This window comes from Prionailurus bengalensis, chromosome D1 (assembly GCF_016509475.1).
Source record: "Prionailurus bengalensis isolate Pbe53 chromosome D1, Fcat_Pben_1.1_paternal_pri, whole genome shotgun sequence".
Lineage (NCBI taxonomy): Eukaryota > Metazoa > Chordata > Mammalia > Carnivora > Felidae > Prionailurus > Prionailurus bengalensis.
In genome coordinates, this window is record NC_057346.1 from 56,784,266 (window position 1) to 56,810,310 (window position 26,045).

General features: G+C 56.4%; 1 protein-coding gene across 10 annotated transcripts in view; it reads left to right on the forward strand.

Annotated features, from left to right (window-relative positions):
• The window catches only part of GDPD5 (glycerophosphodiester phosphodiesterase domain containing 5), an 88,293-nt gene that overhangs the window by 36,891 nt on the left and 25,357 nt on the right, over positions 1–26,045 (forward strand). For 8 of the 10 annotated variants that reach the window (XM_043580216.1, XM_043580218.1, XM_043580212.1 and 5 more), the window contains 2 exons: positions 8,353–8,528; positions 24,150–24,253. In XM_043580216.1, coding sequence (XP_043436151.1) covers positions 8,412–8,528; positions 24,150–24,253 — 221 coding nt within the window. In that variant the 5' untranslated portion in view covers positions 8,353–8,411. Of the gene's footprint in view, positions 1–8,352; positions 8,529–20,950; positions 21,389–24,149; positions 24,254–25,399; positions 25,494–26,045 lie in introns of those variants that run through there. The other 2 variants (XM_043580219.1, XM_043580220.1) reach the window with 2 other exon arrangements.

Sequence of the window (26,045 nt, forward strand, 5' to 3'; positions counted from 1 at the left end):
ATAAAACGGGGATCTGGTACTTACCTCTGGAATCAGCCAGATGCTTCCATGAGCCGATATGCATGGAGGCTCCTGGGCACTAGAAAACACTGCACGTGCCCGTAATCCCAGCTGCTGTTGCTGCAGTGTGGTTGTCTCCTTGAAAGGAAGGTTCGTGTCCGATTCTCTGTGAATCCTGCTTGGCTCCCAGCAGTGCCTGGTACTGAGCAGAGGCTTAAACATTCACTGAGTGACCTCAAGAGCTTTAGGTAGGGAATAAGTCCTCCCAGAGGCCACCGTTCCAAGGAAGCCATCCCTTCCCAGGGGAGGAGCAGGGAGAACTTTCTGCAGGGGGGGGCGGGGGGCAAAAGGGGCGGAAGAACTAGGGAAGCCACCGCCAGGGTTGGGAGCAAGTCTGCCTGGAATATAGTCCAGCTTGGCCTGCTCAGAGGGGAAGGGAAATCAGAGGTCTCCTGGCACGGAAGTGTTGGATAAACAGGCTGCCTGGCACCATTGTGGAAAGAGATTAATAACGACCCTAATTATGGCCTGATTGATCTTTTGAGGGCTCCTGCAGAGCCCCGGCCTTGGCCACTGAGCAGCTGTTCCCCAAAGAACCAGCAGGCATGACGGGGGACTGGGGCTGCTGGCCTGCCTCGTCTTTTCACCTCCAAGGCCTCCCTCCTGGCACCTCTCCCAGCCTCTCCCCACTGGCAGCTGCCTCCTTGACAGACTTCCTTCCTTCCCTACATCTGGCTACCTTCTCTGTTGGTTTCGTTAAATCTAGAGCTTTCCGTGAGGCCCACAGAAGTGGACTGACTTGCCCAAGGCCACACAGTGAGATGGTGGCAGCCAGATCTCTCCATTCTAGCCATCTGACGAGGCTCGGGGACGGGAAGGTGGTAACTGTGGGAGCACTCCTCAGAAGCCAACTGCAGAAAGCTGTGCCTCAGGCCAGTGGGGTAGGGTCTGGGATTGGCTGATCCCATTATCAGCCCTGTCCCCCCACTGCCAGCCCCAGCCCTGGGGCCAAGGATTTGTCTCGTGGGTTTGGGTTTGCTTGTTTGGTGAGCTTCCTGGAGGTGCCCTGCTGTTCCTGGGCTCCCAGAGGATGAGGAGTCTCCTTTTGGCAACAGCCTCACCATCATGGAACCCACATGGGCTTCACCTGCCGGCTGGGACCTGGGGGTGCCCTCAGCTCTGAGAGAGGCCCTGCTCATGCCTCCCTGTCACCAGGCTTTCCTTGTGCTGTCCCCTACCTAGAGCCCCTGCTTCCCCCACTTTGTGCCACAAATCCTTCCTTATTTCCGAATTCCGTTTAGATCCACCCTCTCCAAGAAGCCAGCCTTCAGTGATCCGTGCTGGGAACCGCGGAGGCACAGGAGTTATGGGACCCAGAAGAGACCCTGACCCAGGCAGGGAAAGTTTCCCAGAGGAGGGGCTGCTGAGTTGAGACCAAGAGGAGTTTTCCAGGCCTTGAAGATAGGCAGAGGGGCCCAGAGCTAAGTCTGTTTCACGGGCACACCTGCACTGGAAGCAGGGGATGACAAGGCAGTGAGGAGGAACCCCAGGGAGGTCCTGGTCTACCTCCAAGGCCATGTTTCCTGAGCACTATGGGGAGGAGTCCTCATAGCCCTGTGCCTTTTATGCCTTGGGTTTTACTCCAAGGGAATGTTGGGGTCATTGCTGTACCTTGGTCTCTGTCAAAGATGGTGAAGGCACCTGGGCAGGGGCAGAGCCCTGGCCTGGGGCTCAGGATGACTAGGCCTCTAACCTTGTCTCAGGCCTTCCTGCAGCTCGGAACCTCATCTTGACTGTTCTAGGCAGGGGCAGGCTCAGGGCTCCCAGCATTAGTCCTGGGAAGGGAAGGGGTTCTTCCCCTCAGACTGGGCGAGGACTGTGGGGCTTGTCCTTCCCTCCTCCCTGTGCAGCCTCATCTCTGCTTTCCTCCTGGTGATGAAGACAGAACAGGTGGTTAAAAGGTTTTGGGGGGTGTGCCAGAAAGGCCCTTGAGGACCATCTGGTGGCATGTATCCCATGATACAGATAGGAAAGCTGAGGCCAGAGGCTTACGGAGGTCACCCAAGGCTGAGCTGGGGTTGAGGACCGTGAGGCCAGCCATGGCCAACAAGAAGTGGGGACTTCTCCTTGTCCACACCCGTGCTCTGCCTCCCTCCCTGGGGCCCTGGCAGGCTCCTGGAGAAGGTCAGGTCTCCTCCTCCTCCAGCCCTACACTTGTCAGGGGTTTCCTTTTCCCTCCCCCTGGGTTCTTGGTGCTGTTCATGCCCCTGCTCCCCGAGTGCCAACCAAATAATTGGACTTGGCCCTTTGATATGCATTTTGCAGTGACACAGGCGTTGTGGCCGGTACAGACATGGAAGGCAGCAGGAATGTGGGCAGACCTTCCCTCTGGGGCTGGTGCCATGGAAGGACTCAGCAGTCCTGGGTTCAAATCCTCCCTTCTCCCCAGTCAGCTGTTTGGTCTTGGGTGAATCACTTAATCTCTCCAGCCTGCCTATCTGTCTGTTGATCAATCCATTGATAGAGATATCGAAGTTGAATCCATATATATTTAATGAATATACTTTTGGGTTTTTTTTTAAGTTTGTTTATTTTGAGAGACAGAGAGAGATAGCGAGTGCACGTGAGAGCGAGCACATGCACGCAGGGGAAGGGCAGAGAGAGAGGAGAGAGAGAGAATCCCAAGCAGGCTCCCCACTGTCAGCATGGAGCCGGACGTGTGGCTTGAACTCGTGAACTGTGAGATCATGACCTGAGCCAAAATCAAGGGTCTGATGCTTAACTAACTGAACCACCCAGGTGCCCCTAGGCTTTTTTCTTTTTTTGGAGGTATCTAAGTTTACAGAAGAATCGATCCAAAGGAAAGAGAGCTGCTACCATACTCTCCCTCCCCACCTCACAGTGGCCCTTATTGTCACCATCCTATATTAGGGTGGCACATGTGTTACCGCGGGGGACAATGTTGACACGGTGTTACCTAAAGTCATAGTTACACTAGGGCTCGCTCTTGGTGTGGTGCATTCTGTGGGGTTTGACAAAGGTATGGTGACATGTGTCCATCACTGTGGTGTCCTATAGAACAGTTTCATTGCCCTAGAAATCTTCTGCTCTTCTCCTGCCCCCCACCCCTGACACCCCCTGATCTCTCTACCGCTCCCATGGTTTTATCTTTACCAGCATGTCACAGAGCTGGAATCATATAGTCTGGAGCCTTTTCAGGCTTCCGTCACTTAACCATGGGCTTTTGAAGGTCTCTTCGGGTGCTCGTGTGGCTTGATGGCACATTTCGCTCTATCACTGAGTACTCTTCCATTGTCTGGGTGGATCACGGTTTGTTCATCCGTTCACCCTGGGGCCAATATTTCTAGACTGTAAAAGAAGGCTGTCGAGCTCTACTTTGGTACAATCCCTGTCACTTTCTGTAATAACTGGCCTCTTTCACTTTGCATCATGTTTTCGAGATTTATTCATGTTGTAACATGTTATCTATGTTTGATTCCTTTTTTTGCAGCCTTGGGTACTTTTTTGTGTCACTCCATCTAGTCCCCGTTTCTCGGGTGGTTACAGTGAGGCTCAGAGAGAGCTAGTGACCTGTCCAAGGTTGCACGGCAAGTCCGTTGAAGACCGGGCTGGAACCTGGGCACTGACATCTGGCCTGAAATTCTTTCCACTCTCAGGAAAGAGAACAGGCTTGGGGGGCTACAGCCAGCACCGTTCAGGGCGGTGAGGATGGTCGTGTGAGGTAGAAGCAGGAAGGAGGGTCAGGTCCGTGCCCAGGATGTCAGGATGGGAGAGGACCCTAATAGTGCCAATATCCTGCTCTGTAGCAGGTGCTCACTCCATCCCGGGTCTGACCCCTTGAAGGCCCTCCCCTGTGTAAAACAGGAGGCTATGAAAGTTCAGGGCAGGGGCCAGGAATTCAGGCAGAAAACAGAACTTTGGACCGAGGGGCGCCCTTGAACATCAGGCTCAGAAGCGAGGGCTTTCTCTTATCCCAGGGCCAGGAGGAGCTCCCTGCTAGGGATTTCTTGGGAACTTGGCTGATACCGGCAGTCCTGGAGGTGGCTTGGAGAAATCGATCCGTCCTAAGTAATACCATTAGCCCTGGTGGGAAAAGGAAGTGGCAGGGGAGGCTGGGGAGAGTCTGGTTTCTGGGAGCTTGCTTGAGTGCTCAGTGTCTGAGCAGCACGTCTCTGTTAGCAAGACTTCTGGGCCTTCTCAGAAGTACCTTCCGGGAAGCCCTCAGTGCCTCCTCCTTTTATGGCTGGTCCCTGGGGATGTGGGAATAATTCAAGCCATCCCATGGGGAAGACAGGCCCATCAATGGTGCTCATGCAAGATGCCTGGGGAAGACTGAGGGCTATGGGAAGCTGGGAAACCCTCTAACCAACCTGGATCTCAGGGGAGGCTCCCTGGAGGAGATAATGTCTGAGCTGAGACTTGAAGGATGGGTAGGTATTAGTCAGCTGAAGGGACAGCAAGTTCTGGAGGATAAGGCTAGAGAAATCAGAAACCATTTGTTCAAGAGCTTGCTCTGGCCACAGGTGAGGGCTTGGGTTGGTGGGGTGTGATCCCCGGAGGGAGGCCAGAGGATTTCCTACCTAGGGGAGAGATGAGACCTGAGCCAGGCCAAGGGGATGGTGAGAAGAGGCTATGAGGGATGTTAGAAGCAGGTTGGGGGAGGGAGGGGGGCGGGGTGCCTGGGTGGCTCAGTTGGTTAAGCATCCGACTTTGGCTCAGGTCATGATCTCACGGACCGTGAGTTTGAGCCCTGCATCGGGCTCTGTGCTGACAGCTCAGAGCCTGGAGCCTGCTTCGGATTCTGTATCTCCCTCTCTCTCTGCCCCTCCCCCACTCACACTCTGTCTGTCTCTCTCAAAAATAAATAAACATTAAAAAGTAAAAAAAATAAAAAGCCTTGGGGTGCCTGGGTGGCTCACTTAGTTGGGCATTGGGCTGCTGCTCAGGTCGTGATCTCGCATTTCACGGGTTCGGGCCCCGTGTTGGGCTCTGTGCTGGCAGCTCGGAGCCTGGAGCCTGCTTCGGATTCTGTGTCTCCCTCTCTCTGCCCCTCTCTCTCTCTCTCTCAAAATAAATAAACATTTAAAAAAAAAAAAAAAAGTAGGTCGAAGAGGTCAGTGTGGCCTGTGCTGGGTCTGCAGGGCCTGGGTGACTCGCTGGGGACAGGCAGTTGCTTCTGGCTGTCTCAATCAGGACACAGCCACCAGGTGGGCTTTGCCACACCTAGTAACTGAAGCCGTGGGAAGGGACAAAAGGCCCCAGGAGAATATGCAGAGGAGAGAGAAGAGGTTTGCCTCCCCAAGATGCCCCTATAGTTATGAATGGTGTGAAAATTCATCAAGCAGGGGGAAGGGGGGAGATGATTCCAAGAGCCACAATCACCTGAGCCCTGGGCTGAGGCCCTAGGGCAGGCGGTTCTGCTTTCCTGATTTGAAGTGCAATTTCCATTCCTGGTGCCTTATAATGCTCATTTGGGGGGGGGGCAGGGCAGAGGACATGTGGGACTCAGTCCCAGGCTCCAGGAGTCCTGGGAAAGGCTTGTGAGAGCAGGGGGACCTGGGGGTGCGCTCCTGTTCACAGAACGCCCACCTGCTATACCTCAGTCACTGCAGTGATGTGCCCTCTCGGCACCCGCCCCCCAGTCTGGTCTCCTATGGGTGTCAAGGCAAAGGCTGTTACCCCATTTTACAGATTCAGAAACCAAGGCTCAGGGAAGAACCCTAGAGGCCCCAGCCACAGAGCAAAGGTGGGGACAGATGTGATGGATCTGACCAGCAGAGGGCCTACTCTTGGGGTAAGATCTGGCCTTCTACCCCTCTGGAAGGCTGCTAATGTGGGAATACATTTGTACGCTCCTTCTAGAGTGGAATGAAGTAAAGCTGAGAGCCTTCTCCCCCAACTGCCCCTGCTGCTCCACAACCCCACAGGACCTAAGTCACCAGACTACAACAGCACCCCACTGCACACTGTTCCCTAAGCCCTGGGCTCAGCTTGGCTCAGAGAGCCCTCAGCAGCTGCATCCTATTCCACATACCTCCCCGGGGAGCCACGGGCACAGAGGCTATGCCTGACAATTCCCAGCAATTAGGAGGCTCCTGGTCAGTCAATATTCCCAGCAAGGCCCTAATGCATCTCCCCCCTCCTAACAGACCAGAGGCTGTAATCCTTGTGCTGAGGTTAGCATTTGGTCGGGTGGGGCAGGGGAGCAGGGGTAGGTCGAGGCCCTGAGTGCCACCGAGGTGGAAGCTGTGGGTAGGCCCAAAGCCCAGACCGACCGCCCCTCTGGAGCAGCCCCTGGGCACTTAGGCCTCAGCTCAGTGCTGCCTCCAGGAAGCATGCCCCGTCGCTCCCCCTCCCCCCGCCACCATGCACAATGTTAAGTGCCCACAGGTCCCCCTTACTCTCTCCAAAATACCAGCTCCTGAGCCATTATAGCCGGCCCAGGGGTTGAGGTCAGCAAACTGCCCCCGTAAAAGGGCTGGGCAGTATGTATTCTAGTCTTTGTTGGCCATTCAGTCTCTCTTACAATCACCCACCTCTGCAATTATAGTTACGGAAGCCATAGACAATACATAAGCAAATGATTGAGGCTGCATCCAATAAAACTTTATTTATGGACACGGAAATCTGAGTCTCGTATAATTTTCATGTGTCACAAAATATTCTTGTTTTCATTTGTTCCCCCAAACTGTGAAAATATAGAAAAGCCATTCTTAGCTTGTGGGTTATATAAAAATAGGTGGCTGGTTGGATTGAGTTACATGAGTTACAATTTGCCAACCCTGGGCCTAGAGCAAGGCCCCTTGGAGCCAGACTGACTGGCTCTGCTGTGTGACCTTTGGCAAACGGCTAAACCTTTCTGTGCTTCAGATTTCTCATCTGTAGAATGGGGGTGATAACGATAATACGTGGGGAATGTCAAATGCTGCGGCTGCTTTGTTGTTCTTGCAAAGCAGCTTTTGGCCATTTTCAAAGGTTAAACATGGAGGGGCGCCTGGGTGGCTCAGTTGGTTAAGCATCCAACTCTTGATTTCAGCTCAGGTCATGATCTCTCGTGGTTCATGAGATTGAGCCCTGCATCAGGCTCCACACTGAGTATGGAGCCTGCTTGGGGTTCTCTCCCCGCCCCCTCTCTCTGCCCCTCCCCTGCTTGCACACTCTGTCTGTCTCCCAAAAATAAATAAACGTTGAAAAAAAATTTTTAAGAATAAAGGGTGAAATTTTTGGCTTGTGAGTTTGATCTCATAGGGCTGCTATAAGAGTTAATGCAGAATAAATGACTGACTTTGCCTCTCACGGGTCCTACGGGGGCCCTGAGGGCATCGGTGTGCCTGTCCTGTTCACATTGTCTCCAGGACCTAGGATAGGACCTGACACATAACATGTGGCTTCGAGTTTCTAGAGTCCCACAGATGGGGGGTTGCATCCTGACTCCTTGGATAAATTATTTGGCTGCTCTGGGCCCCAGGACCCTCGTCGGTCAATGGAATGATAATGACAGTGGTGATAAGGATCAGATGATGTTTGACATCGGGGCGTGTGAGGGGCCCAGGCCGATGGCCACTTGACCACATTTGGCCCTTGCTGGCCCCAAGAGGCCGAACCCCCCCCCCCCCCCACAGGTGTCTCTTGGGCGCCAGGCAGGGTCGAGCAGTTGCCCTGATGGCAGCAACTCGACCCACAGGCCACCGTTCATTGTTCCACCCACCACGGGCAGAGCTCCCTGAGCGGGCAGCCCCCTGAGCCCAAAGGAGCGAACACTTTGGGGGCACCAGAGCAGTTTCCCAGCTTGACCGCAGCCGGGTATCAGACTGCACGCCAGACGCCGTCCCGTCCTTTCTCCGAGCCTCAGCTTGTCCAGTTATCAAATGGGTTTGGGACGTAGGCCCTGCCACCTGAGGGGCAAAGTGTTCACCCAGTGCCTGCTGTATTTCAAATAAAATACATTGGGGGACACGATTGAGAAAATAAAGCTGAGAACGGCTGAGGGAGGATGGGAAGGGGTTGCAGTTTGACAGGAGGTGGCCTGGGAAAGTCTGGTTGAGAAGAGAACATTTGAGCAAAGACCTGAGGAGAGGAGGGGAGGAGGGGAGGAGGGAGCCCCGTGGAGCTCTAAGGGAAAAGCAGTCCCGGCACAAGAAGCAGCAGCAGGGACAGAGCAGGTGTGGCTGGGGGGGATCGGGTCGGGGGTGAGGGGCAGGAGACTGCCGGGGAGCCGGCAAGAGTGTGGGCCTTACCGCGGGGCCCTGTGCGGGACTGGCACCTTCTGCTGGGGCTGGGGCTGGCTGCCTGCACCTCCCCTGCCTCACGCCCCTGTGCTTTCTCCTGCAGGACCGGCCAGGGGCCTCATGGGTGCCTGAGGGCCGGGCGCCAGGGCCGCACGCAAGAGCATGGTGAGACACCAGCCCCTGCAGTACTATGAGCCACAGCTGTGCCTCTCCTGCCTCACGGGCATCTACGGCTGCCGCTGGAAGCGCTACCAGAGATCCCACGATGACACCACACCGGTGAGCCAGGCTGGGATGGGGTCAGAGGACTAGGGAGCCCCAGGGCTTGGGGGAAGCGTCTCAGCTCCATCACTCTGCTGTGTGGCTCTGGACAGGTCAATGCCCCTCTGGGTTTCAGTGTCTCCTTCTATAAAATGGGCCCGTGGTCACTCCTAAATCTACGTGACCAGGTGGGAAAGGAAGTAGGCCACCCTGTCACAGATGAGGCTGGTGAGCTCTCCTCTGACACACGGGACCTGGGCTGCTCCTGAGGTCTTGGCAGAAAGGGACGCTCCAGGAGGGACACTCCAAGAGGAAGGGCTCACCCCAAGGTGAACAGAAGTTTTCAGCTTCCTGGCAGATCCAGACAGGCCGGCAAGCAGGTGAGTGGTTGGAGGGAAGGGTGAGGAGGTGGTGCCAGGCCCTCCTGGAGCTTAGGAGCTGGCAGGGCCATGGCCTGGCACCAGGACTCTGTCACCTGAGCCACAGGCCTGTCGGAGCTGGCAGCAGGTGCCCAGCCAGATAAAGAAAGCCTCCTTCAATGGCCGGCACCCCAGGCCAGACCCAGAGCCGAGCCACGCTTCCGTCCCTGGGTCTCTGTCAGCCCATGGATCTAGTTTCTTCTCTGAAGGAACCCAACTCCTTCAGGAGGGAAGAGAGGGAGGTCAAAGGAGTTTATCTAACAGGTTTGCTGCCCGGTAAACAGCTTTCCTCCTCTCTCCTGTTTGTCAGAACAAAGAAGCCAGCCTCCAAATTCAGCCTGCCTTGAAATAGGCCAAAGGTATGGGTGGTCAGCTGAGGTCAGAGGCCAAGTATCACCAGGCTCTCTGGATGGGGAGGATGGGGAAGCCTGTCCACCTTCCTGACCTCCTTCTCTGCCTGTGCTGGTGACCAACAGAGCACTAGCCTGAGTCAGGAGCCTGGGTTCATGACTCCCAAATGGTAAGAAGCAGGTGCCACATGGCCTGATATATTGCCACTCCCAGCCCAGAGGAGGCCACATGCTAAGCTGAGGCAAGGAAGAGGGAGGGGCCTGCCCAAGGCCCCAGGGCAGGTCCCTGCAGTGCTGGGGTGGCAGCCTCAGTCTACCCTCGGCCCTGCCTGGGACAGCCTTTCCCTCTTACATGTTTGTGGGATCTCCCCAACAGTGATGTGGGCCATGAGATCGGAAGTCAGGCAGGCTTAAGTCCAAATAGCTCCCAGTTGTACCAAATTGCACAAAATTGTACCCGGTTGACTCTGGGCTTTCTCACCTGCGCAATAACATCCCCACTGAGAGAGCTGCCAGTGGCACTAATGGCACCAAGGGACGGGCACAGTGCTGGCTGTGACTAGTCGTTAAGTCATTCCCGACTCCAGGGCCTCGGCCTCTCCATCTGTGAAATGAAACAGGGGTTGGGTCAAGACTTGAGAATTCCTTTTCCACTGTGATCTGCTCTGAGCTGCGTTCTCCCCAGGGACTCGGGGCAGGCAGCGGGGCCTCCCCGTGTCGGGAAAGGCAGCAGCTTGGCAGGCAGCTGGCATCTGGGTGTCTGTGCCAGGAGCGGTGCTGAGCGCTGACACACGGCTCCTCGTTCCTCCCAACGAGCCCTCGAGCTAGATGTCGCGGCCACCATTTCACATGGGGAAGCAGAAGCCAGGGATGTGAGTGAGGGGCAGAGTTGGGAGCTGGCCCCGGGCAGTGTAGGTCCAACAGCTCCGGGTGGGAAGACAGTGGAAGCTGAGGGAGGAGGATGGCTGGGCTCCCCAGCGGCAAGCCCCTTGGCTGTCAGAGTAGCTGCTGGAGGAAGGCGTGGCTCCCAGGAAATCCCACACCCCTCAGTGTGCCCAGGGCAGGCCCATCCCAGGCTTCAGAGTCAGGAAGTGACCGGGCTTGGCTGTGACCAGCACGGGGCCCCGGGGTGGAGGAAGTGGTGAGCTGAGGCCAGTTCTGGACTGACTCAGAGCCCAAGTGGTGCCGGCTCCACAGATGCCAAGATCTGGGGTGCCAGGTATGGCACAAAGGCAGTAGGGGCTGCAGGGGCCACAAGCCAGCTTGGCCTGGAGAGGGTTTTGCCACAGCTCTGGGTGTCAGAGCCTCCGGGCCTCCACAGGAAGGGCTGAGCTCACCTCAGGCGACCCACGAACCACAGAGACTCCCCCTTCCCTGTCACTCACCTCATTCCGCTTCCCCGCCCACTTCCCGGGTTCCAGCCTCAGCCTGCTCACCCTTTTTCTCTCTTTCCCCCTTGTTCTTTCTCCCCAGTCCCTCCTTAGACTGGGTGAGGACTGAGGGCGAGGCCTGTGATGTCCGGGGCGGGGGGAGGGGGCTGGGCCCTCTAGCCTGACACAGTGAGGGGAACCGTGATGGCGTCAGAGCTGGTGCAGAGTAGGAGCAAACTCCCTAAGTTTTGCTGAACGAACAGGCCCTGGGGTGAGCTCTGGAAGCACAGGTTGGGGGGAAAGAGCACTATCAGGGCCTCCAAAAGGCGTGGGGGCTCCAACTTTGGGCCTGTGCCTCTTCTCATCCCCAACTTCCCCTCAGACTTTGGGGGCCCCTCCCTCTGCCCAGGTACTGCCGCCCCTCAAGTCCCCTTGGGGGAGCCTCCCCCGGCCTTTCCCAACTCAGACAAGCCCTGGCTCAAGTTCTTCTGTGAAGCCAGACCTCTCTGGTCCTCATCTGTGAAATGGGGTGACAGACTGGGGGTGAGTCGCAGAAGCATTTCACTCATGATCTTGCTCAGCCTGGGAAATAAAGCATGAGAGTAACAGTTAACATTTATTGGATACCTATTGTATGCTGGTATCCCAGAGCTTACCTGCATTGCCCTGTTGATTTGTTAGGTCTCCCCTGTGGGGCAGTTAACTGTCATGCCGATGGAGAACTCAAGGCTTAAAGCCGCATCACACATCACACTGGAGAGAGTCCACGATAGATTTGCAACAGGAGCCTCAGGAAGATAAAGGGGGGGGGGAGGAGCAGGGGGCATGCACGGTTGGAGTAGGAGATTAAATGAGAACTTGCAAGAAGGGGAAGAAAGCAGGGCCTGGAGGATCACTTGGGAAGTTGCCTGGGGAGGAGGAAGAAGATCTTGAGACCAGGAATGTGCGGGGCAAGAATGGGAGTGGCTTGAATGCCAGACCTGGAGCCTTCCGTGGCTCTGGGATCAAGAGCTGGCCCTGCAGTACAGGAGTGGATCCTGGGGAGCCGGGAGGAGCCCCCTCCTCTGGGTCCCAGCTGGCAGCCTCCTTCCTGCCCCACCAGCCTATCCTTCCTGTCCGCCTAGCCTGACGCATTCCCACCTTTGCTCGTACTGTCCCCCACCCCCAGGACACACACTGGACAAATAAGGAAGCAGGAAACTGAGGACTGGAGAGGTGAAATGACCTATTCTGCCCCCTGCCCCTAGGGAGTGGAGGAGCCTGGCAGCAGGAGGCCGGCTCACTCGACAGCTAGGAAGGGGAAGTGAAGCTTTTTATAACTGGGGATAATTAATTGGTTGTTGTCTGTGACTCATTACTCTAATGCCGCCAATTAAGGACTTGCTAGGACAGAAGACAGTTCTCAGGCTGTCCCCCAGGGCCCCCTGAAGACTGTGTGTCTGTGGGAGGCAGCATAGTGTCAAAACCAGCTTCTCTGTAGCAAGAGGCATATAGGTCAGACACCTGAAGGAACTTCCCAGCCCAAGACAGACAGCGACTGTCACCTCTCTCGTGTTTCTATAGCACATTTGCCTTTTGAGGGCTGTGTTTTAAAAAGCTCGTTTGGCCCCTCTGTCTCACAGAGGAGGCTCCAGGAAGAATGAGTGGTTTATTCAAGCCACGGGGGTTGAAGGCACAGCCTGCATTGCCCCCTGCTTGCATCCCCAGTCCAGACTGTTCCACACCCACAGTCTTGTCTGGGATGCACTAATTACTTATTTAATCAACACACCCATCCGTCCCGATACTTGCTCTGGGCCCTGGGGTCAGGGAGGGGTATCTGACCCGGCTCCCCCGTCCCTTGAAGGGCTCCCAGGCTGGTGGGGGAGCATACAAGATCTAACATACCCAGGCCACCCAGGATGATCCCTGCTGAGGCCCAGGAAAACCCCAGGCAGGAGAGCTGGCCTGACCTGATGTCTGGGAGTTAGTCCTGTCTCGCCGGCTGGGGAAGTGTTCAAGGCACGGGGAGCCATGTGGACCAGAGCTTCCTTGTGTACTGGAGTTTCTTGTGTTCGGGAACCGAAAGCAATCTGGCCTCAGTGTGGCTCCGCGTGAGGAGGGAAGGTGGTGGCCACATGGCCTGGGCCTGAGGCTGTGCCAGGGAGCCTGTTCCCCCTCCTGGGTGGAGGCAGCCCAGTCAGACTCAGGCTGTGCGAGGACCAGTCTGGTTAAATTGTGGAGGATGCTCCGAGGGACCTGGGGTGGAGGTGGGGAGAGCACGGAACTAGAGAGAGAGAGAGAGAGAGAGAGAGAGAGAGAGAGAGAGAGGTGGAGGCCGCTTTGCATTCCCCTGGGAGGGGTATGCCGGTTCCTTGCAAAGGGAGGGATTCTAGAGACACTTGGAAGGTATAATCAACAGACTGGCTGTGGAAGAGATTGAGGGAGTCCTTTATGATGCCTCCCACCATCCCCTGATTTCTAGCCTAGTCGGATGAGGCCATTCCAGGGATGGAAATGGTGCTGTGTCCAGGGGCAAGTGGGAGGGGAGAGTGGTCTCTGTAGAGTCCAGGAAGAGCACAGTGCAGGTGGGACACAGACAGCTAAGTCTCTCTTCCCCCAAGACCTACTTCCTACGACAGAAGCCCTTGGAGCCATACAAGAAGACCCCCACTGGGGGATGTTCATCAGACCCTCCACCCCCCACCCCTTGCCCCTCCCAGGAGAACCTCACCCCTTCATAGCATCCTGCTTTTGCTCAGGCTGTCCCCTCACTTGGAATGTCCCGTCTCTCTTTACGTCTCAAGGCTCGTCACGAACGCCTACCCTTCTAAGAATTACCCCCCTTGAACAAAAAGAGAATCAGGCCTCCCTCCCTCGGGCTCCCACAGCACCTCAGGCCTGGGCTGTCCCTTCGGACTGTGACTTTCTGTGTTTCCCAAGGGACTCAGTGTTGTGAGAGTGGAGCCTGGGCCTCGGAGGAGGGGCCTGGGCCAGGCTGGGAGGATGGTTGAGGCAGGGGCCTGAAGAATGGTGAGCAAGCCAGTTAGGGAATGTGCCTGCCACCCTGCTGACTGGGCCTGGAGAGGCAGGACCGCTGACGAGTTCTCAGATATTGGGTGTCTGGAGAGGGCCAGCATACACGTATGGACAGGTGCATGCTGTCTTCCGGTGCCCCCAGCTGTGGTTGGCAGATGAGGGCGCTGACTTCGCAGGACCTCCCAGGCCACGCTCAGAGCCAGATTGGGCTCTGCTGGTGGGCAGGAGCCCAGGGGTGGAGAGTGTCCCAGCTGGTTCCCCACATCCCTGTCCTGTCGCCACCAAGTGGGCCTTGACAGGGGAGTGGATCCCACCTGGGAGTCAAGCTGGGCTCCCTGGATGAAGCAGCCTTTGCCCTGGGCTTCAGGGTGTGATTGGAGTCAGCCAGAAGTGCTTGGGTATTCCCTGACAGGGAGCTGTGGCCTGAACTCTGCCCTGTCTACATCGTGACTTAGTGTGCGACCCTCAGGCAAGGCCAGACCTTCTCTGGGCCTCGGCTTGCTTACGGGTTAGATGGAGGTTCAGATTCACGCCGCAAGGGTCCAGTTAGACAACGGGTACCAATGCACGTCACGTGTGGTGCAAGAGAGACCGCCGTCCCAACCCTGGGGAAAGTGTGTTCTCCCTATAAACTTTCAAAGGGGTGGCTGTTCCCTTCTCCAGCACTTTGGCCGAAAGGGGCCCAGCAGGTCAGAGGGGCGCCCTCTGATCCCCAGTTTTCCCACTCCTAAAATGGGGATAAGACCCCATGTTATCCTTTAAGCCTTGCAGGGCTGACATGACGATAAGAACACAGGAGATGATGTTATTGCATCCATGAGAGACAGAGGAGAGTCTGGCAGAGCGCTGGTTTGTTGCGGTACAAACAGCTGAGGATTTATCGCCGCAATAAAGCCAGGCCATCTCTGGCCTTCGGGAACCCCTGTACTCCACCTAGCTCCTCCTTGAACGGTGCCGAGGGTGCCTGGCCCTCCCTGGGAAGCGGCTAACATTCCGTGACTGCCTTGAGTGTCTGCTTAGGGAGCCTGGGTGGGACAGGAGATGGAGCATCAGCAGTGCAGCCACCCACCACCCTGTGGCCTTGGCAGGGCCCTCTGAGGGCCTGGGATGATCCCTCCTGAGCCCCCCTTCCCCCCCACCCCAGCTCCTCTGCTCCTGTCTCCCCATGGGCTGATGCAACCCCTAGGGTGGGTGGGGAGAGGCGGGGTGTTCCAGGCTGGGCTTGGTTTAATTCTACTGCCTAATGAGCCGCTCTGAGTGCACCCCAGCAGAAGCAAGGGCAGACAGAGGCCTAATTGCCCAGCTCTCTGTAGCCCAGAAAAATAAATCCGGCCTCTTAGGCTGTCAGGAGCTGGCTGGGGGTGGGGACTCTAATCCCTTTCCCTGCTTGGCCCTAATGCTGTAATACATCTCAAACCTCCCAGGGCCACCCCCTCCCCCAAATCTCCTGGGTCAGGGCCAAAGTAATCCTGCCAGGGCCTGCCTGCCTCTCCCCTCCCGGAGCTCCCCACACCCTTCCCAGCTGACATTTCCCAGACTTTTTCCGGTGCATCAGTCCCCCCATTTGGCATGTGGCAAGGGTGAAAACAGGCTGATGAGTGGAGGAGGAGCTGGCGTGCCCGAGATCCAGCCTGCAGGAGGGCAGACTGGCCCTCTGTGGGTAGGCACCCCTCAAGCTCTCCAGTCTTTGCAGGGCTGTGTGGTGCTGAGGGCACAGCTGAACTCTGCAAACTTTTTTTTTTTTTTAAATGTTTATTTATTTTTGAGAAAGAAAGAGAGAGAGCAAGAGTGTGAGCAGGGGAGGGGCAGAGAGAGAGGGAGACACAGAATCCAAAGCAGGCTCCAGGCTCTGAGCTGTCAGCACAGAGCCCAGCGCGGGACTCAGACCCACAAACTGTGAAATCATGACCTGAGCCCAAGTCAGACAGACGCTCAACCGACTCAGCCACCCAGGTGCCCCACTGGACTCTAGGACCTTAAAGCCGAGTGGGGACCCCAGGGGTGGCACAGGGAGCAGGGCTCAGCCCTGTGGAAGGAGCCGTGCCCAGCAGCACCCACACACGGGGAAAGGGCTGCCGTGGGGCAGACTAGAAAGCCTAGAAGCAGTGCACACGCATGTGAGGATATTCTGTGTGGTAAACGAACGTGGAAATGACGGCAGATTTCACAAACCGTGTAGAGACAGCTGAAGTATCCATTTGGTGGAAATAAAATTAGATCTCTGCCTCTTACCTCAAACCAAAATAAATTCCAGATGGATTAAAATGTATTTTTTTTTCTATCTTTAAATTCCTTTTCTCTATTGAGGAAGTGCACATTTGTTGAGAAAATTCAAACAACTTGCAAAGATGTAAAGTAGATGGAATTCTAATCTTAACGCTTGAGAGAAATGGCTTTCCAATCTCTATCCGTGCACGTATATATACATCCGTGTGGAGCGGTAGACAGATGAATATAGAGAGCTGGGTGGATTACAGGTTTGAATGTAAACCACAAAGCCAAGAAATTACCACTATAAAATATGAATCAAATATATACTCTTGGGCTACCTGTCTTAAACATGGTTCCAAAGGCAAAAACCTATAAAGGAAAAGAAGGGTAGATTAGACTACATGAAAATTTAAATTTCTATGCAGAAAGCATAATAAACCAAATTAAAGTAAAACGATGAAATAAGAAAAAATACACAACAGGAGCGCCTGGGTGGCCCAGTTGGTTAAGCATCTGACTTCGGCTCAGCTCATGATCTCACGGCTCATGAGTTCGAGCCCCACATCAGGCTCTGTGCTGACAGTGTGGACCCTGCTTTGGATCCTCTGTCTCCCTCTTTCTCTGCCCACGCCTCCCGCCACCCCACCCACTGCCCCCCCCAAAAAAAAACATTGAAAAAGAGAAAAAGGGGCGCCTGGGTGGCTCAGCCACCAGGCTGAGCCAGCTTCAGTTCAGGTCATGATCTCACAGTTCATTAGTTCGAGCCTTGTGTCAGGCTGTGTGCTGACAGCTCAGAGCCTGGAGCCTGCTTCGGATTCTGTGTCTCTCTGCCCCTCCCCCGCTCACGCTCTGTCTCTTTCTCTCTCTCAAAAATAAGTAAATATTAAAAAATTAAAAAAAGAAAAAATATACAACACATATGAAGGTTAATACTCCTACATAGAGCTTTTATATGCCCATAGCAAAGGAAGCCAGTTCTCCCAAACAAAAGCTGCTGAGCTCTGTGCCTTTATACCTTCTGCTGTCTCCCTCTGCCCCAGTCCGGGCTCCCTAACCTGTCATCCCAGCAGGCCCATTCCTTCCAGCTTTGCTGCATGCATCCCCTCCTCCGGGAAGCCCTCCAGACCATCTCTCCTCCCGTAACTGGCCGTAGGATGGGAATTGCCTGCTGGCTTCTCAGTCACCTGGGGGGGTTGCTCAGAGGGAAATCCAGGCCTCATTCATCTCCCTGTGCAGGGCACAGCACATATATCTAGGATGACTGGAAGAGAGAGGTGGCAAGGGTGTGGAGGGGAGGTGCTGGGATTTGCTTTGGTATGGGGTGTGAGGTAGGGGTATAATTTTTTACCAATAGATGTCCCCACTCCATCTGTCGAATTCTGTATCCTTTCTGTACTAATTTACTATCTATTAATCTTGTGTCCTTGCTTCCAGGCTCTTCCCCTTCTTTCGGTCTGTTTCTCCATCTCTGAATTGGATCTGTAGAGGATGAGGCAAGATGATCTCTGAACTCTTGTCTAAGTCTGAAATTCCAGGGTTCCTGGCCTGGCACTGCCTATGACTCACTGTGTGACCTTGGGCCAGGCCTGGCCCCTCTGAGCCAATTTCCTCCTTGGTCAGACAAGGACAATTACATGTCTTGCTCATTGTTGCTCTGGGACAGTTGGAGATGCTGAAGGCACCCAGACCTGGGTGTGAATTCTGGCTCCACTATTACATTTGCCCTTTGTGGCCTTGGGCAAGCCACTTCCCCTGGCTGACCTCTGCTTTCCTCCAACTATACCACCTGCTTTGCAGAGCTGCGGGGAGGACGAGAGGAGTTGGGGCATGTGGAGGACTCCTAGGGGCACCTCGCCCCAACTCTGTGAAGAGCCCACGCAGGGCTCTGTCCTCCACAGCCAGCCATGCGGGGCTGGGAGGGGGCATGGGACAGGTGCTATGCCAGGGTCTCCTTCCTTCATCTGTGCCAGCTCCTAGGACAGCAGCCTCCAGAGCTGGCCTGCCCTCTGCGTCCCACCAACGGTGACACCCACCTTGGGCTGGGAGCAGGTGAGCTGCTGGCTGTCCTCAGCAGCCGGAAGAAATTGGGTGTAGGGCAGGGGGCGGGGGGAACGTCTTGATCACTGTCTTCGCATAATTAAAGGGCTGTCAGATGCGAAACGATAATTATAGGAACCATCGTGGATTTGGCGACTTACAGCTTACATCTATATCTGGCAGCCCTCCCGTGAGGTAGAGGTGATGTCACCCCCATGAATGGAGGAGGAAGCTGAGGCTTGGTCCTGAGCGGCCCATGGCATGCGGCTACTGGGGAGGAGGGCTGAGAATTAAGATCCAACTCTTGTTTACACCCCCCGCAGTGCCCTGGTCCCGTGACCCCCAGAATTTCTTGCCCTTTTACTGGACTTGTTGTGTGTAGAATCCGAGAACCAGCTTCGGGGTGGCGGCCGAGGATGTCAGTGGAGCCTGAAGGTGGAACAGAGGGACTCACTGTAGGTCCTGCTGGTCTCTGCAGCATGCCGACCTGCTGGCCCCATTTTACAGAGCAGGAAGCTGGTGCCCGAGAGGATAAATAAATGTCTCCCCCAAGGTCACCCATTTAGTAGGAGGCGGCCAGTCTTGGGTTCAAAGCCAGTGTTGCTGGGCTCCCGAAGGCAGCCTGCCTCTATCCGGCTGCTGTCTTAGAAGGAAGAGGCAGGCAGCACCAGAGGGAGAGCGCCCGTCCCTGCAGCTAAGGAGCCAAAGCAGGGTGGGCTCCTCCCCTGGGGGCTGCAGAGGCAGGGACTGGCGGGGAACAGGAGTCTAGCGAAACAGCGCTGTCCCCGCCATCCTGTGAATCTGAAGTCTGTGGCCGTGTCAAGGACGGATGGCTCCTGCTGCCTATGCGGAATTCAGGCTCCGGGTCCGTTTGGGGGTCCAGGGCAGGGTCCCCAGGAGGGGAAGCGGTGTGTGCGTGCATCCTGGCCTGGGGTGGAGGTGTGGGGTGGGCCGGGCCCCCAGGCGAGTGGTACAACACGCTGCCACAGCCGGGCCTGTGCGGGCGTTTCCTGTGGAGGGCTGGCTTTGTGCGGCAGCCAGGCTTGGCGACTGTGCGAGCCCCCGCTGCTCATAAGCTCTTTCAGCACGTTTTTCTCTGAATGCAGAAGGCTCTGGGGTGGGCGGGACGGAAACGAAGAGGGACCGGAGACGACTCCACGATCATCAGGAGGCGGTGAGGAGGAGCGGTGGCGTCTGGGAAATTGGCACAGTGTCGCCTGGCGCGGGATGGAGGGACCCGTCTTCTGGAGGGTGGGGACAAGAACGGGAGGAGATGAGGCAGGGGGTGCGGGGCTGAATGCCCTGGCCTCTGGGGCTGGGTCTCCCCGCCTCTCCATCACCCCCAGCTCCCGGCAGAGGGATGGAGCGGCCCCCGCAGCTCGCGGCCGGGCCTGTGCCCCTCCCCAGCTGCTCTCAGCCTCTCCCTGTGCCTGCTGCTGCCCAGCCAGCTCAGGAGCTCCCTGACCCTTCTCCCGCTCAGGTGGCTACAAGGCTCTGAATGGAAGGAGGCTGGGTATCACAGGAGCTCCTTCTCCTGGTCCCTCAGCCAAAGGATATGTCTGGGTTGGATGATGGCCCCGTCCACTGGGGACCTGAAGCCTCCCCGCGTCACAGTCAGGTTCACGCCTTCACACCATGTCTGAGCATCATCTTGCGTTCTGCAGGATGTGAGACCAGGGTATGCGGATGTATCTCAGCCATCCCTGCCCTGAAGGAGTCCACAGCCCAGGGAACCCTCCCTTATTATGTGCCTACTGTATGCCACTTGATATATATCACCTCATTTAATAGCAATCCTCCAAGGTAGGGGGTTATTCTCCCTGTTTTACAGGCGAGGAAACTGAGGCTCAGAGGAGTTAACTTGCCCAAGAGGCAGAGGCCGGTCCGTCTGCCTCCTGAGCCCAGGTTATTTTCATCTCCACATTTCAGAATGTGATTGAGGGTCAAATTGGCGGGCACCACGACTCTGTGCAGAAGTACTCAGGGAAAGGAGGTCTTCAAGGCCTGGAGGGATGCGGGTGTTTCCTGAAGGAGAAGGAGGTTTGGCCTGGGGTAGAGTCCCGAGAGAGAGGAGCGAGAATCGCAGGGGGCCAGGCTGGGCCTGGGACTACCATCCTGGGTCCCAGACGGCAAGGGCGGGTTTTGGGGAGAACTGCGCAGGGCTGGCTCTCATGGGGGCCTCTGTTAGGATACCGAGTTCAATCCCACATCTATCCTCCCCCACTTGGTGACCTCGGGTATGTTCCTCAACCTCTGACTCCCCCCTACGCATCCATACTGAGCCTTTGTGCAAATGAGCAAAAGTCTCCCCTTCTCCAGGACTCATGCCCAGCATGTACTGGAAACCAATCATGGCAAATATGTGTACTGATGGTAACCATGACGTGAGTGCCACTTCTTAGTGATGAGGTCCACAGCTCGCTCAGCTGAATGTGCTGGCCCTTCTCTGAGGCTTGGGGGTTTTCCTCATTTGCTCTCGGATGGAGATAAAACCCCACAAAGAGAGAGTCCCAGGCCCTGGGCGGACTGAGGGGTGATGGAGGGCTGGTGGGTCCACCGTCCCTCCCAGCTGGCAGTGACCTCAGCGCCCGCACCGCCTGGGAGCAGGCCCAGGCCTTTCTCCTGTAGTGGCCCTGACAAGGACCCTTAATGCCATTTGCAGCCTCTTTGTTGATGGAGCCACTTCCTCTGCCAGTTCCTGGCCTGTCCCTCCCCTTTCTTCCAGCCCCCGCCATCCAGGTTTTTCCTCTGATTGTTCTTACAGTGACCTGCCGCTTCCCTGCTGGGGTCGGGTCTCTTCATCCCCATCTACAGGCTCCCTGTGGCCATGGGGCCACCAGCTTCTAGCTCCCAGGATTTTCATCTTCAGGTGGCCCCCGACCCCAGCTCGTGCCAGTTCTGATAGTGGGGTTCCTCATTCCTTAATGCCACGGCCTTGCCCCCGTATCTGCTGTGCCCTCAGTGTCTCATCCACCTGCCGGCTCTAATCTTATCTGGTGTCCAGGGCTGGGGCAGGGGAGCCCCTCATTCTCACCCAGTCTTTCCTGCCCCACCCTCAGGATCTGGTCAAATGGGGACAGTGGCCCTTAGTGCACAGGGCCCGTCTGCTGTGGGTCCCCGAAGGCCTGTGGTATTCCCAGCAAACCTGTCAGAATTGCCCCTCGGTTATGCATCATAACTCACCGTAGGACATCCCCCAGCACGTGTAGCAGCTTTTCTAACCTGCCACTGTCCCTACAGCTAGCCCCCTGGTCCCACCAGCTATTGAATTCCAGGCTGCTTGCCTGGGACAGGACCCATCATAGGCTGAGGCCTACCCCTCACCCAGGCCCCTCTCAGAACCCTGTCTAGTGGCCAGAGGTGCAGCAGCTTGCCCCTGCCGAAGTGGAGGGATCTCTGTGGACAGATGGCCATTCACTGCTGCCAGCCGGGGGTCCGCAGAAGACCACGGGCCCCTCTGCGGGGGCGGGATGGTAAGCCCCCGGTGAAATGTCTCCTGGGTGGGCATCTTCGTGGCAGAGTAAGAGAAAGGGTCTTTGCTCACCTATCATTATCAAATTCTTCTTAAGTTCCCACCCCACGCCGGGGAATAGGAAGATCACCTAGATCTCGAAGGTGCTTACAGTATAACAGAGGTAACTGGCATATAAAGACAGTTCTAGAACTGCAGGGTCTATGCTGGAACAGACATGGGGTCAGGGCTATGGAAGCTCTGTGGACAGGAGATTGACCTGATGGGAGAGGGAAGACCTCAGGGAGGAGGAGGGCCGCCCCGTGAACCAGAGAGGTGTTGCCTTCTAAATGGAGGGTATGGCTTGTGCAGAGGTACGGGGCTTGAAGAAGCCTGTTGAGGGTCTGTGGGCAGTTCAGAGCATGGCCTGTAAAGTGCCTGTGTGAGGGCAGAGGTGAGGGCTGAAGCCAGTGATATTCTCAGGCTGGGGCATGACATGACCAGAGAAGGATCAGGCTTCGAAGACCTATGTTTAAGCTGGCCTGGAAGCAGCCAGCTATGCTCTGCAGGAAGTAGGGGCGAATGAATTCTTACTTGTGAGCAAATGAGAATTGGAGGCAGCAAGAGGGACTCAGAGAAAGCCGAGACCCGGGCGATGCTAGGCCAGCCGGGCTGGGGTTGCTGGCTCAGACGGGGCACCCCCCAGCCCTCAGCCCCGAGGCTGAGCTACAGCCCTTCTCTGCTCCCCCAGACAGTCCCAGCCATTCTTGGGTTCCAGTGCTCCAGAAAGGCACATGGCTCACCCTGCTCCTATCTGGGGTCTCTCCATTCCTGAGCAAGGCTGCACCTCACGGGCCCAGGGCTGGGGCTCGTGCCATTCTCTGTCCAGGTGGGACAGACACGGGTGGTCCGGTCTCTAAGAAACCACCCACTGCCAGCTGCTGGAAAGATGGTTTCACCTCCGCCTCTCTGCTTACGTACAAAGCGGGGCTAAGCAAGGCTGCCTGGCTCTGTACATGACAGGGAGCGGAGGAGGCTGCTTTCACTGTCACCCAAGCTCAGACCCTCCTGCCCAGGGCTAGGCACGGAGTGGGTGCTCAGTGTGGACCTTCGTCGGGGTTTGAGGGCCTGTCCTCCATGCTGGGCGTGGCAGAGCATGCCTGAAGCCCTGCTACCAGAGCACGGACTGCTTGCCAGCCCTGGCCCCGAGCACTTGGCTTGTATTATCTCATTTAATGCTCACGTCAACCCCGTGGTGGAAGTACTAGTATTGTCCTCACGTCACACGGGAATACACTGAGGCACAGAAGGGTTATGTCAGCTTGTGATGCCTGAGGCTAAATGGCTTGTAAGCTCCAGACACTGTGTGCATAGCCGCTCCACTGTGGTGTCTTCTTGATGGCACAGGATGGAGGTGTCCCGGGCAGTGAGTGAACTTTCTCTCCTCTTGTACTTGCGTCCCTGCCTGCAGTCGTAAATGCTAAGGGAGTGTCCTTGCAGAACCTGCAGTCGCTTGCGAGACACAGTCACGTGAGCCGATCACGGTGCACAGGGCGTGAGTTTAAAGTCGGGGGCACTGAGGCTGTGGCAGCAGCGTGGGCTGGGCGGCAGAGGTGAAGTCCAGGAAGACTTCACAGAGGAGGTGACATCTGAGCTGACTTGAAAGGTGAATGGGAATGTGAGACAAATAAACCAGGAGGGATGGCTCTTCCGGGGGGAGGGAATTGGTTGGGGAAGGGGATGAAGGCAGAGAGGTGGAGAGAACACCCCCAGAGGGGCTCCCCTGCTTGGCTACGCAGTGAGGAGCCATCAAGAGGCTACGCTGAGGTTTGAGCCATGGCTCTGGGCTGGAAGGATCAAAGAAGCCTAAGGGAGCTGCAGGGAGCCCGCAAGCCTTCTGGGCAACGGTCAGGCAAGAGATACCCAGGCTGCCCAAGCCCTGCAACCCCTCAAGGTGGAGGTGGTCTTTGTTCTCTTCTATGCTGACTTCCCCTCAAACGCCGTTTGTTCGTTCTGATGATCTCAGCGGTTTCCCAGAGAGCAGGATGTTCCCAGCTTGCTGTGCTTCTGAGATAAGGCGACAGACGAAAGCAGGGATAAACCTGAGGGCCCAGCCGGAAGTGCCTGCGGACCTCTCTGGAAGCAGCAGTGTCGGGGGCCCCCACCCCCCTCCCTGCAGGAGACAGAGGGGCTACGTGGCCCAGCCCCGAGGGGCCGGTGCCTGGTACGGGTGGCAGAAGGCTACACTTCGAGGCCAGAGACTGGGACACTGGTCTTTAATGCTCCACTCACTTGCTGTGTGACTAGGACAAGTCGCTTCACCTCTCCGGGCCTCAGTGTATTTATCAGTAGCATGGGGCAGGTGTGGGAAAGAATACCTACACTGTAGGTGTGTGCGAGAAGGGAAGGAGGTAAGCGATGTGGCCTCACAGACTGCAGATGACCATGCCGGTAAAAAGGCTTAGGGCAGACATGGCCTTTGCTCCTGGGAGCCATCGCCAGTATGGGGAGAACGGTGCACACTGGAAAGGCCTCAGCCCAAGGGGGTGGATCCCTGACCCCGCTCCTAGCTCCCTACCATTTTGTGACTTTGAGCTCTGTGGTGTTGGGCCGGTCGCTTCCCCCTCTGAGCCTCAGGTCCCCACCAGTATGAAGAGGCCAGTAATCCCTGCCTGGCAGCTTTGGCTATAAAGTGAGAGCAGGAAGAACATTCTAGATGGGAGGTGGCCCCAGGATCCAGCCCCTGACCTCACCTGACCCCTTTCCCCGCTCTGTTCTTCCAGTGGGAACGCCTCTGGTTCCTGCTCCTCACCTTCACCTTTGGCCTCACACTCACCTGGCTCTACTTCTGGTGGGAAGTCCACAATGACTACGATGAATTCAACTGGTGAGTGGGTGTGGGGTAAGCAGGGGACACGGGGGCCTGGGCCCCGGGCTGGAACTGCGGGGCTTGGGTTGGAGCCTCTCTCCCAGGCTGGCCCTCAGGGCTCTCCGTGTGGCTTTTGGGGAGCAGGGTCCTCTGGAAAGAAAAAGGCTGGGCAGGAGCTGAGACCAGCCGGGAGGAACAGGGAACTCCTTCCTGGTGCTGCTCTCATGGAAAACAGGAACATAAGATGGGCAGGGCTCAGCCAGGGTCCGGGGCCCCTGAACCTCTTTGTAGGCAAGAACCCCAAGGCCCAGAAAGACCAGGGCCTCAGCAGAGGAGGTGACCCCAGACCGCAGGCCTCCTCAGTCCCTGAGCAGGACTTTGGGCAGCGCTGGCAGATGCTATGGTTCTGGGACAGTTCAGGGTCCTTTATGGGCACCAGCCTCGGGCCCAAGGGCAGGGCTGTGTGAGGCTGGGACCTGGGTACGCAAGGGTACCTGTTTCTTCTTCACCCGCCTCCGTTGCCTGCCTTTGCCAGACAGTGAAAGGCATGGGATCGGGGTAAGTTCCCTGGGTTCTAATGGAGACTCCTCCATTGACAAGTGTGGAAACTGAGGCCCAAGATCACATAGCCACTTAGGAGCAGAGTTGGGGCTTGGAAGCCAGGCCTCCTCACTCCCTATCCAGTGCTGTCTTTTCCTTCTGGTTAGAAGTTCAGCTCAGTTCAGTGTGACCATGAGCACTCTAAGGTGAGCCTCTCAGGCTCGGTTTCCTCTCCCGTAAAATGGGATAATTCCAATCTCATCAAGTCTTTCTGAGGATGAAATGAGATGATGGCCATGGGAGGGCTTAGAGCTCCATGTCACCCTCAGGGCTGCTTCCCAGGAGGCCAAATCTCCAGCTGGAAGGTGGCCATGATGTTAGAATTGGGGATTTCTAGGACTCTGGGCTTCTGACGGGCTGTGGTTCTAGGATTCTGGGATGATCCTAAGACTCCGTTAATGGAGTCTGGGCGTCCACTCCCCTCTGCATGGCACAAGGCTGTGCCTCTGTTATTAATGAGCACAATAAAGGATGTGCTGCTGTCCCCCTCCAGCCCAGCAAGATGAGCTTGAGTCCCAGAGGTGCCCTCTGGCCTTTATTAAATGCCATAAATCAATTATTCATCCTCACAGGTATCCAAAGCGCCGGCACTGTTGTGCGTAAATGGGAACATTCCCTGCTGGCCCTCCACTGCAGTCATTGGACACTTCTGCTGAAGGCCTGCTGCCTGGGAGATCCTCAGGTCCCCCCGCATCGTGTACAGATGGGGAAACTAAGGCCCAGAGAGGGCAGGACTCACCCACAACCACAAAACCACTTAGTGCCAAAGCATATATTGAGGACAGTCTGAGGAGACTGGAGTTCAGAGAGGTTAAGTAGACTTTTCACAGTCACACAGCGAGGTGCAGGCAGATGTAGGACAGGGACTTGAGCATGGCTGACTGTATCACGCTGTCCAAGAACTACCTCAGTCTGCCCAGAGAGTGAGCGTCCTGTCACTGGGCAGCTCACGCAGAGGATGGGTGCCTACCCTGCTGGGGAGTCTGCAGGGGGAAGGCCTGCCTGCGACTTAGGGATGGCCTGAAGGCCTGTAGCTCCATCAGCCTGTCACTGTCACCTCGGTTTCTTGGAGTCAGTGCTGGGGTTCAGGAGACCCTGGCCCCGCCCTCCTAGTCCCGACAGCCTCTGGGGATAGTTCACGCAGCGAGGGGTTGCGAGCGAGAAGCAGGTGGTCAGGGCTGGCCCACCCAGGGAGGGGTCATGTGGGCTG